The sequence below is a fragment of the Bombus affinis genome, chromosome 14 (genome assembly GCF_024516045.1).
Source record: "Bombus affinis isolate iyBomAffi1 chromosome 14, iyBomAffi1.2, whole genome shotgun sequence".
NCBI lineage: Eukaryota > Metazoa > Arthropoda > Insecta > Hymenoptera > Apidae > Bombus > Bombus affinis.
In genome coordinates, this window is record NC_066357.1 from 9800840 (window position 1) to 9819062 (window position 18223).

The 18223-nt window shown below is 30.6% G+C and overlaps 2 protein-coding genes across 7 annotated transcripts; one reads left to right on the top strand and one right to left on the bottom strand.

Moving 5' to 3' along the window:
- Nucleotides 1-111: 111 nt before the first annotated feature.
- LOC126924559 (WD repeat-containing protein 44) lies at nt 112-6111 on the bottom strand. Of its 2 annotated transcripts, XM_050739200.1 has the most exons (7): nt 5821-6110; nt 4880-5048; nt 4418-4802; nt 4167-4294; nt 3911-4048; nt 3534-3827; nt 112-3456 (listed from the first exon to the last, which is right to left on the bottom strand). In XM_050739200.1, the coding sequence occupies exons 1-7, from the start codon at nt 5886-5888 to the stop codon at nt 1723-1725; spliced, it is 2916 nt and encodes a 971-aa protein (XP_050595157.1). In that variant the 5' UTR covers nt 5889-6110; the 3' UTR covers nt 112-1722. The 2 variants fall into 2 exon arrangements, with proteins under 2 accessions (XP_050595157.1, XP_050595156.1); XM_050739199.1 differs by having other exon boundaries at nt 4167-4802; nt 5821-6111.
- A 79-nt stretch (nt 6112-6190) lies between these two features.
- On the top strand, nt 6191-17448 carry LOC126924567 (fragile X messenger ribonucleoprotein 1 homolog). Of its 5 annotated transcripts, none has more exons than XM_050739223.1 (14): nt 6191-6340; nt 6737-6789; nt 7526-7676; nt 7769-7932; nt 8031-8196; nt 8323-8393; nt 10027-10098; nt 11998-12145; nt 12293-12430; nt 12503-12646; nt 12736-12946; nt 14897-15112; nt 15374-15472; nt 15634-17448. In XM_050739223.1, the coding sequence occupies exons 1-14, from the start codon at nt 6290-6292 to the stop codon at nt 15819-15821; spliced, it is 1872 nt and encodes a 623-aa protein (XP_050595180.1). In that variant the 5' UTR covers nt 6191-6289; the 3' UTR covers nt 15822-17448. The 5 variants fall into 5 exon arrangements, with proteins under 5 accessions (XP_050595180.1, XP_050595183.1, XP_050595184.1 ...); XM_050739226.1 differs by having other exon boundaries at nt 15638-15810; XM_050739227.1 differs by lacking the exon at nt 15374-15472 and having other exon boundaries at nt 15638-15810.
- The last annotated feature ends 775 nt before the right edge of the window (nt 17449-18223 follow it).

Genomic DNA, 18223 nt, shown 5'->3' on the forward strand with positions numbered 1-18223 from the left:
CGGTCGGGTGAAATGTACGCGATGATTCGATAGATGAAAAGAAACGTTTCTAATGATTAAGGTAAATTTTATGTATATTGTTGTGTGACGGCAACTTAAAAAACAGACACATTTCCATACATGAATACACTATTGATACATTAATATATTACATGATTATTGATTACTACGAGATCACAAACAATAGTTTTGTGCACGCCGCTGTCGGAATGACAATGTCGTTAATAAGCGATTACGCTATCGCTTGAATAATATATTTACAATTGCATTTACACAAAATACCTACAATTTCTTTCCTGCGTATTTACATTAAATTTACGATACAGATAAAATACATCGTACGTTATAATTCGATGGTTTCACCATTTTTGCGTCTGTGCAAGCACTTATAATATTAGCGACACAGAGATCAACCATCGATCCATACTTCACCACGCGACTGAATAGCGCATCATCCTTAAAGACATGATTTATCAAATACACAGAATCGTAAAATGCAGAGTTTGAAACAGCATTAAGCTGTTGCCCCTCGTACACGGTATACGTCTCTGCCGTTATAATTGACACGTTGCGAAACAGGTATTTCGTATACCCTTTAAATCAGATTAAAATGACAGTTACGACATCGTGTCGAACATTAAACATAGCGAGTGTTATGAGTATCATGTAATACACGTAATGTTTGCGTATGAAATAAACTTTTCGTTCACATCGACCGATTGAATTGATACGGTATGTATAAATTAAATATACACAGTGTGCAATGTCAATTTTCTGATTGAACGGGGTGACATAGTTTCTAAAATGTGAATCCTGTTCGTACAAAAACTTAACAATGATGCCTTTTAACTTCAAATCACCTTCTTTTTTTTTTTTTTTATTAATATATTGTCTTCGATGTATTACGCTATCTTATCACGGTAAAGTTCTAGAACATATTTTAGAAACCATTAGGATTTGAAAATCCAATTTGATTTTCATGAAACTTTCTAGATACTATCCAACATTTGCCTAACGATGGATCATCAAGTATAAGTTTACGTTTATTCATACAATCCATTAAATTGTTCTATTCAGCCATCGCTTACGTGCCTGTATTTATACTTTGTTTCTTCATCAAGGTGCTCTTTCGGTTTATAAATATAATAGAAACGAACAATTCCGTTAAACACGTGTATTTCGTAACATAATTTCGGCAAGATTTCCATGTATAACTCTATATGACCGCAGTGAACCAGCACCGAAAAGATATAATACAAGAGAGAAAAATCAATAAAAATACGTTCAATTTAAAAAAGTGCTAAAAATACGATATCTTATAAAACTATAACGGTTTATATGGCTTACTTAAAGCTTTAGTAGAAATTATGTATGCAAATATTGTTTAATTTACAATAAATTAAAAAAAAAACATGTTTTTGTTCATCTTGATAATAAAAGAAATCGATATATTGCCTGAGCATCGAATTTATGAATATTTTAGTATTATTAACTATATCTTAGCTTTCTTTTTGTGAAGTAAGCCTTTTGGCATGCATCTCAAAATATTCTGTTTCTGAAAGTATTTAATACAATCGTATTTACTTTAAAAACAGCATACAGTGAGTCCTACATAATCCACTGAGGTAAAACAAATAGTTGTATATAATATTGGTGTTTTCTTATTAATTTTTTTTTTTTTTTTTGTATTAACAATAGTGCACAAATAAAACTAGTATTGTGTTACGCGAGAGCAGATGCTGGTAGGGAACTGTGCTTAGGTTTTGTCTTATTTAGAAAAACCTTTATATAGCCATTGAAATCCGCACTCACAAGAACATGACCGCCACAGCCTTTAGTACGCTGCTCGACCACAGGATCGACGGGAGGAACATCTACGGTGGAACTACCCAGATTTTTTGCATCTTCTTTACCTTCCCAGTGCTCTCTTTCTTCAATTTGTTTAATAATACTATCTGGATTTGGTGCAAATACTGCGCATGTCACCACAGCGTTATGAGCTTTTATACCTTCCCAAAAGTCGTTTCGATCTCTACGTACGCTTGAAAATTTCGAATAATCATGATGAGTTTTCCAAATATAAATGCATTGATTTTCCGAACCACTAACTATATATTGTCCATCAGGACTAAAGCTTGCTTTAATTTGACTACTAACGTTAACATAACCTTTGTATTTGCATGATAAATTCAAATCTCGCAAGTCATACAAGCGTATTCGGCTATCATTTGAAGTAACTAAAATTTTATCTTCTCCCGGCATTGGTTCGATACCACTGATCTTCCTTCCCGTTGAATTTTTACCTCTCGTTGATCGAACGTGTATTTGCGTGTGATACTTCAGCTGATCGGTGTTGTAAAATATACATCGGCCATCGTAAGAACCAACCACTGCGAATTTCCCATTTTGACAGAAGTTTGCTGCAGTAATCAATTTAGTTTGACCATCGACTTCATTCCACACAGCTACCTTTTTATCTGGAATATTCCATAATCGAAGTTTTCCGTCTAAAGATCCTGAGAGAAAATAACGATCATCACGAGGATGGAATACTATTGCTGTAACAAAATCGATGTGCTGAAAACAACATAAGCATTCCTTTCGTGATATATGCCAAAGTCGCACAGTTTTATCCATTGACGATGATAAGATAAAATAATTCTTAGACCATGAAACGTCGAGCAAATCCGAAGTATGTCCAGTATAAGTGCAAAATGGCTTTGGCATAAAGGGACTTTTCGTCCCTTCTATTTCACTAAAGGCACTAGCCACGACATTAGGATCTTCCATAGACTGTTGCGAAACCAAAGATTCTTGGGAAGGAGTTGGACTAACTTTTTCAGCATTGTATTTAGTTCGCATATCTTGAAAATACGTAAAAGCATCCCGTAAAACCCAAATTCTTAAAACTCGATCTTGACCTGCAGTAGCGAGTAATCGTCCGCAAACTGAAAATTTCATACACCAAACAGGGCCCACATGCTCGCCACTCAAATCTTGAACATGCTGTAAACAACTAAATTCATATGGTCCTTTGTGACTATTAGAAGCTTTCAGTTTTATGTATTGCTGTTCACCAGGATATACTTCATCTACTATATCCATAACATCTTCTTTATGTCTTGCATGCGATACTTCCTGTGCAATAGATTTTGCTTTATCCATTGTTTTCTTCACGGTAGATCCTAAAAATCGTTTTAACTTCTGCGTCTTTTTCCGAACTCTACCAACAGATACATCTTCATCCGGTGGTATACTAGACATTTTACTATCAACACTTTCCTCGTCACTTTCTTTTTCCTTTTCTAGACTAGAATTACTTATATATTCTGAAGTAAGTCTCATAATATGAAGTGACAAAGGATTAATACACTGTGGCAATTTATCTTCTGCTATACTTAATGGTACTCTTTCTCCAGTATCTAAGTTTAGAACAGTTACTTGCTCCAAAATTTCCTAAAAATAATTAATACATTATTGCGGAAATATAAATGAGAGTAACAACATTTTTAGATTTTCCATCCATAACATACCATATCGGTTAGTCGTTTTCCAGAATCTGTTCTTGTTCTTACAAACATATTTAACTGTTGAACCATATCTTGATCACCTGCCGATTTTCGTCTTTCCTTCGAACCTTGAGGACTTAAGCCCGATAGTTTATGAGGACCTAATGAATAACGGCCAATACTATTATTGGACATGGATCCCAGTGGACTACTACTAGATTTGTCGCTTGATCTCAAACTCATTAATTCAGCTTTCATTTTTTCCAACCTTTCCAACTCTTCGGTCGATGGACCTTCGGCTTTTGATCTATCTTCATCCTATATAAATAATGACAATAGTAAACAGTTTATACTTTATGTAAATATGAAGCTATATTTTACAAGTATATAGTACTACAGACTTGTGGTTTAACAACATATTGTCCCTTCGTTGCAGATCGAATATCAAGAGAATGTTCAAATTCTCTGGTAATAGATTCAATAGTGCTTGCTGGACTTGGTAACGGCGAAGCAGATAATGCCAATTCTGTCGTGGAAGGCTAAAATTATAAACCTATATTTATTTGTCTTATTCAAAACCACGTTCTAGTAACAATCTTTTATGCTATTGCAGAAAGTATCTTTTATGCTAGAATGTTATGTTAATAAATATCGTACTGCAAGATCAGAAGGTGTTTGAGCTTTTGACTTTTTTTTACGTCTTGGTGGTGCAACAGGTATCCCAGCCATTGTAATGTCTTCGTTTGACTTTCCATTATTCTTTGTACTAGCGATGACATCCGGTTCTTGAAGCATAACAGTCTTGTCATTTTGCAAGTGAGAATTATAATTGGACCTACTGTTAACAGAGGATTCCTGAAGGATATCCCCTGATAACGTAAGGATGCTGGAGGACTGGGACACCTTACCAGATGCTGTGTCCTCGTCTTTGCTTGGAATACTAACAATGGAGGACATTTGGCTTTCACGGGTAAGGGTGGCAGAAGTGGGGCACTGGGTTACATTTGGTGCAAGTGTAATAGATGCACTGTCCCCAACTCCAGCTAAAATTCGACCCACTCGTCCTAAAGATGTCATGCTTTGTAAACTAAGAGTATCATGTTCTATAATCCTGAATGGATGAGTTGTTTTTGAAGGAGTGGGATAAACACCCTCGATAGACGATGTTTGACTATCTGGAGGAGAACTGTTAATTGGAATATCATCATCCTCTGTTTGCATACGTTGTCTAAGTTCACGAAATCTTCTTCTGCCTACGCTCTTATCTGTACTTGAATCCTTTCCATCTTCTTCCTGTTAAAATAAACAACTTTTATTAAAAATTAACACAATGCTAAGCATATAATAATTCAATGTTGACAGATACTTACATTTTTATCTTTATTGACTATACATTCTATTGTTACATGTTCCTTTGGTTCTACAATTGGTTTAGGTTGAGCAGGTTTCACAAAAACATCATCATCCATTTTTCTACTGGATTCTGATACATCCTTACTTTGTATTTCAATGCTGATAGAATCACGTTGTTTGCTTTTTCTATAAAAATCAAATATTTGATTTTAAGAAATAATCCTAACAACATGAAGCACAAAAAAAATGTCACATTACTTTAACAAAATATTAATTTATTAAATATTACTGATATAAATCACTTTTTTACTATAATTTTATTGATATGTCACAATGTCAATATACATATTCAAATAATAGTGATAATAATAATAATATACAATTTATGACTAAATATATTATAAATTAACATTCAAAACAAATAAAATATGTAAATATTTACCTACTAAAGGTAAGCAAAAAATATAATTATGTCAGAGTGAGTGAATGATTTATTAAATAGATCAACAATAGTATAATAGTAAAATTTTTCAAAATTTCTAGAATTATAATACTAATCTTTTAACTTCTGGAAAATTTACAAATGCTAATCCTGAAATCGCCGCATATGATCGTATGAACGACTGATATAAGTGCTGAAAATCAGACCTAACCAAAGATAATTACTTAAGAACACTATACGACGATAAAAATTAGATACACAAAAGCGACTCGAAAGAATCTTCTGTATCTATAAGAACTTGAAGCGAAAATCGAAAGAGAAGGAATTGAATACGATAAATCGAAAGAGAATAAAAATTGCAAGTTAAATTTTATCATACATTACTTTCAAGCAGTATTCAGATAGTAATGGAATTTATGCAAGAACACTTTTTGTTATATGCACGAGGTGTATAAAAAATTAAATATATAGGATTTAGAACAGAATCATTTAATAAGCAAAAAGTGATAAAATTACCGTGCATTGTGATGAAAAGTATCATCCTCTGCATCGAAAAATTCTTCAGAATCGCTGCTTCCAGACATTGTCGTCTGCACTGAATAATCGGTAATAATACTCTTGTCCGCATCGGTACTGTCAAGGCACGTCACGCGTTTCGCAAAATCGCGAACACTAGGGCCAGGTAGAAGCGGCCACAGGATCGCAGGCGGCACGAAGTCATGATTCGACTTCTAATAGCGGTTACACAAGTGCACAGGTTTTGCGTTGAATGCGCTGGTGCGTATTTCAATTATCCTAGTTCTTTCAAACGTGAATTAGTGATGCGAAAGTGGTAACACTGCACGAGACCGTCCAATAAAGTGGCTGCATCATGGAAAAGAGTTGTACGATTGGTGAACAACAAATTTGCAACCTCGAACTCGTGCAGCTGCCCGCTCGCCAGCATGCCTGCTGCAAAGGAGGCGAGCCGTCACACAAAAGCAAGATGGAGGATCTCACAGTCGAAGTATGCGGCGAAAACGGAGCATATTATAAGGTTCGTTCTGTGAAAAGTATACAAAAAACAGGGCGGAAGATCGAGGCCGTGGATAGACCAACTTACGGCCCGTGGCGCGGTTCTAATCTCACAAAAGAGACGCTCGTACTTCGCGAAAGCGCGGCCCTCAAATGTTCGCGAGGTAACGCGGCTTCCTCCGACGCCATGTCTCGTTTGACAGGGCGTGATTTTCGTCAGCATTTGATGTTGCGTTTCATCTCAATGTCCTACCGATTCATGAAAACGCATATCCTTGATACTGGAATTATAAAAACATTGCTCTTTATTGTATCCCGAAAGCATCGTGATATATTGTATTTGAATGTCTTACGCCACTCGTTATACTTGTGATTCTTCAACGAATAAATTTCTACGTTTTATGTCTTATTTTTTCAGGCCTTTGTCACAGATGTTTTTGAGGACGAGGTTCTGGTCACATTCGAAAATGAGTAAGTATGTTTTCCATTTCTTAGGGATGGTTTAGGTGCTAATATATCTGAAGGTTCACTCTAATATTCTGCTAATAACAGTGTAGTCTCCTGAGTAAAGGAATTATACTATTTTTATCAGCAATAGGAGGCCTAATATTTCTAATATCTGTGTCAACAGTTCTCAAAAATTGTATATTTTTTATGAGTGTTATTTGCTGCCACTATTTTTTTAGGGTTTTTCATATATCACTTTTCTTGTATGTTAATGATAAATAGTATATTAAATACTCATAAATATTGTAAGATATACTTAAAATTTAATACAAAGGGTTATATATATTTATACATATATAGTTATTATATATATACAAGTTGTATATTTTTTCTTTGTTTCTTACGTGTAAAAACAAATAATTTTATTTTGAGTTTTAAATATATTAAAATTAATAATGTGTAAGTATATCAAAGAATTATATTTTATTTTGTTCTAAATTTGATACTATATGTAACAGAAAACATAATATATTCATGACATCTATTAACAAAACAATAATGACAACAACAATGTTATTCTATGGAATTATAATTTTACGGTATAGATATGTATGTATAATATATATTTATATGAATAGAAATGCTTCTATCAGAAATTATTTATAAGTGTATATTGTATTCATTAAAATTTTGAAATTGTATGATATTGCTTATGGATAATTAATGAATAATATTTAATAAAATATATTTCATATTCTAGCTGGCAACCAGAATCAAAATTTCCATTTGCTCAAGTACGTCTACCTCCAACAGATGTTCAGAAACCTGAATTTTCTGAAAACATGGAGATTGAGGTATTTTCTAGGTCCAATGAGCATGAAGCGTGTGGATGGTGGAAGGCCATTATTAAGGTTAGTAAAAAATTTTTTTAAGATGTAATTTCGATGAAAAAATTTTTAAATAATTTCACGTACAAGATTTTATACGCTTAATTTTGTTTCAGATGAGTAAAGGAGGCTTTCAAGTAGTTGAATATTCGGGATGGGAATGCGCTTATACTGAAATTGTAGCTAGTGAACGACTGAGAGCAAAAAATCCTAATCCCCCCATTGATAAAAATACATTTCACAAGATCGAAATAGAAGTACCTGAAGATCTAAGAGAATTGTATGTAGCATGTTTAAAGACTATCTTTTTTTGTAGAAGATTAACATATATTGATCGCATGTACATTATATTTTAAACATCTTATTTAATGTACATAGTGCCAAAATGGAAAATGCACATAAGGAATTTCAAAAAGCGATAGGGGCGGCAGTGTGCCGATACGTGCCTGAACGGGGAGTATTGCTGGCCATCTCCCGTCATGAAAATTTACATCGTCACAGTAGCATGCTCCAAGAAATGCACTTTAGAAACTTATCGCAAAAGGTGAGTTACAAAACTGGATTTGGTCTTAAACAACTTGGTGATAATATAAAATGTACAAATTTCATAAAAACATTTTGATATCACATATCTTTATATCTTACACAATATTTTACTTGTATATTACAGGTATTGCTTTTAAAAAGAACAGAAGAAGCAGCACGTCAACTCGAGTCAACGAAGCTTCAAACAATTGGGGGGTAAGTAAAAAGATTAGAGTTGGTGTTGCAATTAAAAAAAATCTTGTGACATTTAAATACCTGCCCTTATCCATACACTGTCCTGGTTACCATCCTGTCTGTGGTTTGCATTTACTGGCAGAAAAATTCACAAGATTTCCAATCATTAATTAATATGTTTGCTTCAACATCATATAATTTTCATGACTGTTATGTAGTCACATTACAAATATTTATTATACATTTCCTCTAGTTTTCACATATTACAAGTGTGATTGTGTATAAAATATTTAATAAATTTTACATGCAATGTTTTCAAAGTTCATATAAATCTTTGTGTGTTAGTTATCTTATTTTACATACTTTTGCCAGTCACAAGAGCACGATGTGCATATAGTAATAAATTTGCACACAATGTGTTTTTTCATCTGTCTTTAGTGAATGTCACTTTGTGCTGACAAATTCTTTTGTTTATCTCATAATATTACTTATTACAAGTAGATTAATGCTATGTTTTTCATTGTTTGCTGATTACAACCATTAGTTTACATGATTAATTATATGTGATTAATTATATATGATATATAATACGATCAGATTAATTTAATTTAATCTACATAATGATATATTTTTTACAGTTTTAATTTTTTAATCATTGTGTTTATAAGACAATAAAAGCATAATTTTTTCAATTATGTAAAAGAGTTTAGGAATTAATGGTTTGAAGGGACATCGAATAGCAATTTTTAGAATCTAATTTGCAATAAATGATTTTATCCATTAATTATGATTAAATAAAATCAAGATCATTTCTGATAATTAAATTTATGTACTATAAAGTACACATTAGATATGCATGTATTTGCAAACATATATACATGTACACACTTATTCGAAATGTCATAAAAATTTTTAATTATTTTTTCCGTCATATAGCATATGTCATAATGAATTAATTTGAAACAAAATTCATTCAGCAAAATACTTGTACATTAATAATCATATAAAGAGTCACAAATATCTTTATAGTTTTAGATGCTTTGCGTGTTCCTGCAGCAAACAATGTCATTATATGTTTCAGCTATTAATACATGTAATTAGGATAACTTTAAATTCTTTTTAAAGTTATCATTTCATACTTTCGAACGCTATAATTATTCTTAATAAAATTATATTTTTAGATTGAGATACACATACCTCCATACATTCAGATAACGGGTTTGTATAATTTTTCATTGATTGAATAATAATATTTAATAAATCTTAGGAAGTTAGTAGAAATTGGGCAGAAATCGTTTAATGCTAACACTGGATACTAATTCTTTTTTACACAGGTATGTCTATGAATGTCTAATATATAAAAGAAAAAACGCATAAATTGAATATGCAATGTTATATTTCATTTTCAAATTGCAAGTGTACTAACATACATATAAAAAATAGTACAGTGCTTCAATATTATTTATGTCTCAGTATTAGTATAAGAATACTGTGAATAATTATTTCACATAAATATTCTGGAAAGCAAAATCATATAAAACTTCTCAAATTTATTAGTAAGGCGCAAACAGACAGAATGGCAGGGACATAGGATAGGGCCATCTTATATATGAATTTCCAATAAGTTACACCAAGAGTTTCTTTCTCATTTCAGCAAATTTAGATCTTCAAACTTTATATATCAGCGTGTCTCAGACTTTGAGGCAGGAGTGAAAACAAATTCAAGGTGAGATCACAGCAGCGTGGTTTAGATTTAAGTTTAGCTTACTGTATGATAAATCACACAGCTGCATTTTTCAAATGAAAAATGAAACTACACTATAAATGTGCATGCTTCGGCGTTGTGTAGATCATTCACTTAAACTCAAATGCTTTAAGTACACTGACATACAAAATTTATTGTTTATTTTTTCTACTTATTATGTGTTCTGTAGCAAAATTTTGCGTGATTGATAAAATAGTAAACGAACATAAACGTGTAGCTGTGATCTGTTTTCTTTTTCTTTTTTCTTTTTTCTTTCTTTTTTTCTTTATATACATATATATATATATATATATTTTTATGTGTTTGGATAGAGATTTAAGTTTATTAATTTATCCCATATCAGAAATTATATTCTAGCCTGCCAATGTTTGAGAAACACTGATATATTAAGTGTTTTGCACAAAGAACTGAATAAGTGGTGGCTCTATCTAATATATTTCCAAATCTAAAGAATTTATAAAATTTCAATAAGGATTTTTAAGTAGAACAATATTTCATAATTAATGTGAAACTTTTATACATGAATAGTTATCATGTAGGCTATTATAATATTTTTAGTTTTATTTATGTGATATCACTTATGCATTCCATCTTCATTTATCAAACATCTACACAACTTATATTAGTTTTATAATCCTTCATGTTATATCATAGTTACAAAACAGTTTACTTATATAAAGTAAGAAATTTAATGGTAAATATTTTTCTAGTTGTATTAAGATAAACTTTCTTTAAATCAAAACAAATATTGTCTGTTTTCGATTAAAAAGTTATCTTTGCTTTGTTATCGTATTATATTGTTTTCGAGTACTATTTAAAACTTGACACATTACATTTGTTTTTATTAATATAATGTAGGAAATTGAATTGAATAGAAGGATAAAAGTTTTGTTATTAAGATTATTTATTTAACGTTTTCAAAAATTTGTAAGTCAAATTAAATTTGTAATATATTTTAAAATACAATTCCTTTATTTTCATAAGAAAGATATGTATGCATGTCTTTTACAATGACTTCACTATGATTTTATAGTTTCAAATTGATATTCATATTATATTACTGTTTAATATAAACCATTTTATATACATACATATTTATTTATTATTACATCAAAATATATATAAGTATTTTGTATGAGTGTATGTATGCACACATATTATGTGTCATAAACAAATTTTTAAACATGTATTGCATGTTAAAAAATTATAAATTTCGATTTCACCTTTACGTAATTTGTAGAAAATGTCCAAAAATCAAATTACTCCGGTGTTAGTATATCTAACAATAATTTTGAAATCTTTGCTTGAGTATCACTTTATTATAATTTGTAATATATATTATATGCATTTGATGCTACCTCATAATACATTTTTGTATTACTACTTTTATCTGCCAGAATGCAAGCCACTGACAGGAATTTAAATTTCATTAAAATATATTATGTTCATTATCACTGTATTGTAATGTAATAACATGTGCGCGTAATAATGTAAGACTGCATGTTACTAATGAAAATCTAAATTTTGCATTATTAAACATCAAAATTTGATTATACAATATTATTAGGATATATTAATAATATTCATATACATAACTAATTATTTATATGCTACATTATTATTATCCGCGGTTGATATCAATCAGAAACTTCATATCAATATTTAGTCGATATTCATTAATTTAAAATATCATTAAACAAAAAATATTATTTTGAATTGTTCTATAGTAATTTAAGATATGTATATTAACATATTATACATATATATATATATTATGGACTCTGCAATGTTTCAGTAGAAAAAGGTGCTTATTATACATTTTTAGAGCTAAATATATAAAACAAAATTTTGTTTTTTTAGATACACAGATGAATTTAATGTTCGGGAAGACTTGATGGGCTTAGCGATTGGTGCACATGGGGCAAATATTCAACAGGCAAGAAAGGTCGATGGAATTACAAATATAGAGTTAGAAGAAAATTCATGCACATTTAAAATCTATGGAGAGGTAAAAATTGAAATAAATCTTTACTTTTCTTTCATCATTTCTTTCTATTATGTTATGTTTCATTTAATGAATTAAATTACTCAAGAATTATAAATTGTGAAGGTTCTGTACAAAAACATTAAATGGTATATGCTTACCTAATTGCAGACACATGAAGCTGTTAAAAAAGCTCGTTCTTTGCTTGAATATAGTGAAGAATCTATACAAGTACCACGTGTTTTGGTTGGGAAGGTGATTGGAAAAAATGGTCGTATAATACAAGAAATTGTCGACAAAAGTGGTGTAGTAAGTATTGTATTAGCATTAATGTAATTTTTAGAATACTTATTATGTAATTCTAAATATTATAAATTTTAGGTACGAGTTAAAATAGAAGGAGACAACGAACCTCAACCAACGATTCCAAGGGAAGAAGGTCAGGTGCCCTTTGTCTTTGTTGGTACTGTTGAAAGTATTGCTAATGCCAAAATGTTGTTGGAATATCATTTGGCACATTTGAAGGTATAATGATGTAAAATATATATATAATATATTATAGATATTATTGTTTATTCACATATTTTTGTAATTTTGTGTTATTTGTTTTAAAGGAAGTAGAACAGTTGCGTCAAGAAAAATTAGAAATAGATCAACAATTAAGAAACATGCATGGATCAACCACAGGACCAATGCCCAACTTTCCTCCAACAAGACGAGGAATGAGTACAGGCCCAGAAGAAGGTGGTGGAGGTCGTGGAGGTCGTGGTGGTCAATCTCGTGGACGTGGTGGCAGGGGTAGGGCTCCCACCAGACACAATGCCGGTAATACTATTACTGACTATATCAACAATGTAGAGAACACACAAAAACGTAATGGCAGAAGCGGTGGACCCAACACGAGAGACAGTAGAGAACCCAGAGATTTTAAAGACAGAGGGCGCGTTGTCACAAAGTAACATTTGATAAATTGTTGAAGTTAAAATCAGTACTAGGATTATTATTATACAAGGTTTATAGTAGAAACTCATTTATTCGGATTTGGTGGGATGATTATTTGATCTGAATAAATGAAAATTCAAATTATCCGATATTCATCCCCGATATCATCTGCTTAACTTTATTCAACGCTCAATTCAATGCAGATATATTTTTTGTGTAACATACGTAGCTTATCATACGTAATTTATTCTATCTTTACTACATAATAAACTATTTATTTTCTATAACCTTTTGAAAAATTGTATGTATTTAAATATTTCTTTACATCTACAAACAGATAGATAAAATAAATTGCATATATAACTGTACATTGAAAAATGTTGCTTAAAAAGACAATTTTTTCTGAATTTAAAAATATTTTCTAAAGAATTATTTTCATTTTATCTGTTGAGCCCAATAAATAAAATAATTGCTTAGGGATTCGGATAAACGAGTTTTTACTGTACTTTATTCTTGCAAATACCCATTAAATAATATATTTACAAGTTTCTTTACAACATTTAACAAATTAAAAATCTCAAAAATTTGTAAATGTATCAATATAAACATAGAAAACATTGATCAAAACATATACAAAGAGAATAATTTTGTTCTTAATATTTTACTTTATTCATGATTTCATGATGTTCAAATTAAATTCGGCCTCTATTAATAACCATTTACAGTTGTTAGTATCTTTCATTGTTTAATTATATAGATTTAAAACTATACTTGTTATAAAACCGTTTCAGCTATTTAGTTTTTCATTGTATATCGTTATTCGTAATTCATTACTTTTGTCATAATTACTTTATATTGCCTCAGTTAATATCTATAGATATATCAACAATTCGCATTTGTAAACATGTCATTACATAGAACATGGAATTATAACATAATAGAAAATAACTGCAACCATATGCATTTGCATGTTTGTGTTTAATGGAAATGCATGTAGTAGCTAAGTAACTCGCGGTGTATGATTCATTTGATTTATTGGTTATTTGACATAATAAATAAAGTACATAATATCATTTTGTGTGCGAATTGTCTAATCAAATATTATATCTTAAGAGTAATTACTTTTTACGGATTAACAAGTATTCCGCCTCAAATTTATATATAACATGTATCTATATAACAACTTTTGAACCTTTCATTTAACTAAATAATACATTAAATGTAATTAACTTTAATTGCTTTTTAAACGTTAACAAAATTAAGTGTTATCTTAGCTATATTAGGTCGTTTGCAAATTGATAAATAAGAAATTAAGAAGCAATTATGTTATTATTCTTATTGAAAAATGTACTTATATACGTTTTATAATAAAATTTACCTTGTAAAATACTCCATGTGAATCTGATTTTTAACTTATGAAATATTAGGTAGTAACAATCACATGAATTTTACAAATACTTTTAATTACATTAATGTAATCTAATAAAACTATCTTCTGTGATTTAATACTACACGTTAATATGTTAGTTTTCATAAAAATTTGTACAAATTTATGCAAATATAAGTATATTTAACGGTAGAAGAAGAAATTAAAAAATTAGTGAGCTTGATTCCAAAGATGCCTCTTCACTCCCAATTAATACCCTTAGTTATTATAATGGGAAGCATCATTGCTAATGTGTTAAATGCTACATTGATCATCATCAACTACAAGTAAGGATACTAATCTTTCATCATTTCATTTGTTTTACAAAATCATTAAGATGTTTGTGTTCATCATTTTATGTTCAAGGTTTAACTTGATTTTTGTTATAAATATGGTTTAATTTACAGGATTACGTCGAGATACGTTAGATGGTAGTGAAGACCGAGTAAGGGATCTACCTCCGAGAGGTGGTCATCAAGGAGGTACAGGCAATTCAGGGTACATGGGTGGTAGACAAGGTCGTCCTCCAACTCAACGTAGAGATCGTAGAGACGAACGCCGTCGAACAACCGATGATGAAGATACTGTTCTCGATAGTCAAGACGTTTCAAGCATTGATAGAGGTAACAATACTTTTCCGATAATATTGTATAACAGAACAGCCGTTTCGTCCTAAAGATTGGTAAAGTTCTTTGAGAGTGGCATGGATTGTGAAACAAACACTTGTGACCATCTAACACTAACAATATCAACGATGATTACTAATGCACGCTTACTAATGCGATATAGCTTTCTACGTAATCAATTCTATAAACATTTGAATTTCAGTAATTCTTTTATATTACTTTATAAAAAGATGGTCACAATGGTTTGCGTATGCATAGAGTCTGTATCAAGTGTGGAGGGAGGACCTAAAGGCATGAGGCGAAGACGGCTTCGACGTTCTCGACAACGTAGTTCTATACCAACAAATAATCAAAAAGGTAATCACGTGAAATTGAAAAATTTGATTTGACATAATATTCCTTTAGGACGATCGGTTTAGATATAGTATAAGAGTTAAGTACAATATTAAATAAATGTTTTAGAATGAATATCAATATTTACACAGTAACACTCAGAGTTAATCTACATATTTGTTTAGGCAGCAATGCCGGCCCAGGAGACCAATCAACTGTAACTAGTAAAGAAGGAACACCAGCAAATGACGTTTCTGCTACTAATAACAGTTCCCAAGGGCCTAAAGGCCAAAGAGAATTACGGTCTCGCCATCCTCGTATGCAACAGAGCAATAAGCCTAAGGAAGCTCTGGTTAATGGTACCAGTGGCTAAATAACCATTATGATCGACAACTGCTACTTACATATAACACTACACCTGATGAGAGCTATTAACACCCAGCACATAACATGACGCATACCTACGCAAGGACTACACGATTATGGATCGCGACATGATTAGTCTACGCTCGTTGTTAAGACTGTTTGCTACCGATAAGAATATGACAATTGTTTAAGAAATCGTCATTCTCCTTAAACACATTTAAGGACACATATTAATATCCATGCATGGTTTAGTTTAATGATAGTGATTATGCTATCATGTTTGATATATGGATACATTCATTGGGAGATAGTAGAAGCATCTGGTAAAAAGGAATCCCCTGATTGTGAAACTGTGCCTCATTTTTATACCAAGCTCCCAACTTGTGTGACAGTAATTCGGATGTACTATAAAGTACTTCTTAATCACTTGAGAAATGATCTAATAATAGGCTGGATATTCGTGGCTCGTATGTCAATTATCAATTTGAATAATTTTCGCCTAGATATGTCGCTATATTTATGAAAAAATAACACAATACGTACAGAGATGCAGGATATAATCCATTTTAATAGATTTTCTTTTTGTTCCTCTTCTTTCAACACTGCAATGATTGTTAGAAAATAATAAAAAAAGTGTTAACATATTTTAATGTATGTTATGCGCAAAGGTACGTATTTTGTGTTATTTTGTGTTCATATCTAAATGAAAAAACACAATAATTGAACATACCGGGTATAAAATATTTTGCGACAAAACTAGGACGAAACATGATGTGGTGCAAGAAAAAGATGGATTCCATTGTTAGTTATAACAATGGTAGGTGGCAGCTGCATGAAGTCTTGGTTAAAAGGTGTTCCCAATGATGTTCCTTCTATTTACTTAACAAGATTGAGTTTTTTTTGGTTTACGATTATTAGTAGAGTTATTTAACAACACTAGGTTTTTATGTTTCAATACTGAGTGTTGATTAATAATACCACGATGAATGCTAAAATGACTTATTTGATTGTGGAAAAACACAAATGAGTGTACGCAGGAAGTCGGTTTTTATTTCCGGGTTCACTTTTCATGTAATTTAGTCTTTTTTTTTTTATTACAGTCTAAGCATCTATATCAAATATTAGAATTTGATATGACGTTCGTTTCTGCATTGTTTCGCATGATTTAAAAAGAAAGTAAACGTATACTTAGTAATACCAATGTATGATGTGCCAGAGAAGGAATGATACATGTTTTATGATATCTAGCTGAAGTGCAGACTTAGCGCATACCTTTATTACTATAATACTACTTAGTCGAAATGTGAATGTCTGAACAAATACATTAGCTTTACTATACTAAGCTATAAAATAGATATGGCTAACTGTTTTAAATTGATTATCTGTCAATTTAAAACAGCTGCCTCTTCTTCCGGATATGACAACAACTAATCGGACATGTCTTAAGGATTTTGCAAAAACGCATGGCGGTTGATGCAACACATTGACACCTAACAAAACAGCTGCCATTTTATCTGAATATTCTTATGGCAGCCAAAAAAAACTGAGACATCCCCCAACTTGCTTGTTTCAGATACATTTGTATTGATTGCAATTTGTGCATAATTTAAGAATAAAACATTTCTGTACATAGAGCGGTCATTAGTACGATGAACCACAATTTTTTCGAAACATTGATAATCGTTTTTTAATCTTAACAGTCGTTTTAAACTACAATCTTCATCCCTATCCTTAACTTCCATAACATATCCATTATTAAAAATAATGACTATTACGCTTAATCTTTGTTATGAAGCTTTTAAAATATTTATAGTCTGAAAATGTTAACATTTAATTACTAGTTCTATTTATAATTACAAAAATATTAAGAAATATTAAAAATACATAAGAAAAATAATTTCTACATTAATTTAAAGCACTAAGTAACAATTGCTTAATTTATACAAGATTTGCAACTTTTAGCGTTACTTAATTACATGAAAGTTTTGGATACAAACAAATAAAACTATACTAGAACTGATTTATATATTTTAAAAATTTGTATATATCTATTGTTGAGGAAATCGTTTAATTTCAAATTATCAGTTTTTATGGAAAAAGATCAGGATATTTTTTAATACCTCTTAGAGAAATATATATATAATTTATCATAACTATGATTTACTTCTGTAAAAGAAACAAAAATATTTCTTCATCATACAGAAATTTAACATATGATACAGGATTTAAGTTGCATTAGTTGAAAAAATTTTTGTGTGATCTCAAAACCATATACGGCTACTAATAAATAAAGTTATTGCAAATTACAAGTAAATATTATAATATTTACAAGTACAAAGAAAATAAATTTTTATATTATTATGAACTGTTGTATTTAAATTCATGAATATACATATAATTTTAAACTTA

What these genes read in the sequence shown, in the direction of transcription:
- LOC126924559 (XM_050739199.1), bottom strand. Translation starts at nt 5,888, where the DNA reads ATGTCTGGAAGCAGCGATTCTGAAGAATTTTTCGATGCAGAGGATGAT. An exon ending in AAACACCTTCTGATCTTGCA is followed by an intron (nt 4,049 to 4,166) that starts GTACGATATTTA and finishes TTATAATTTTAG; the next exon opens with CCTTCCACGACAGAATTGGC. An exon ending in AATATGTTGTTAAACCACAA is followed by an intron (nt 3,828 to 3,910) that starts GTCTGTAGTACT and finishes TTATTTATATAG; the next exon opens with GATGAAGATAGATCAAAAGC.
- LOC126924567 (XM_050739223.1), top strand. Translation starts at nt 6,290, where the DNA reads ATGGAGGATCTCACAGTCGAAGTATGCGGCGAAAACGGAGCATATTAT. An exon ending in CTGGTCACATTCGAAAATGA is followed by an intron (nt 6,790 to 7,525) that starts GTAAGTATGTTT and finishes TTCATATTCTAG; the next exon opens with CTGGCAACCAGAATCAAAAT. An exon ending in AAGCTTCAAACAATTGGGGG is followed by an intron (nt 8,394 to 10,026) that starts GTAAGTAAAAAG and finishes TTCTCATTTCAG; the next exon opens with CAAATTTAGATCTTCAAACT.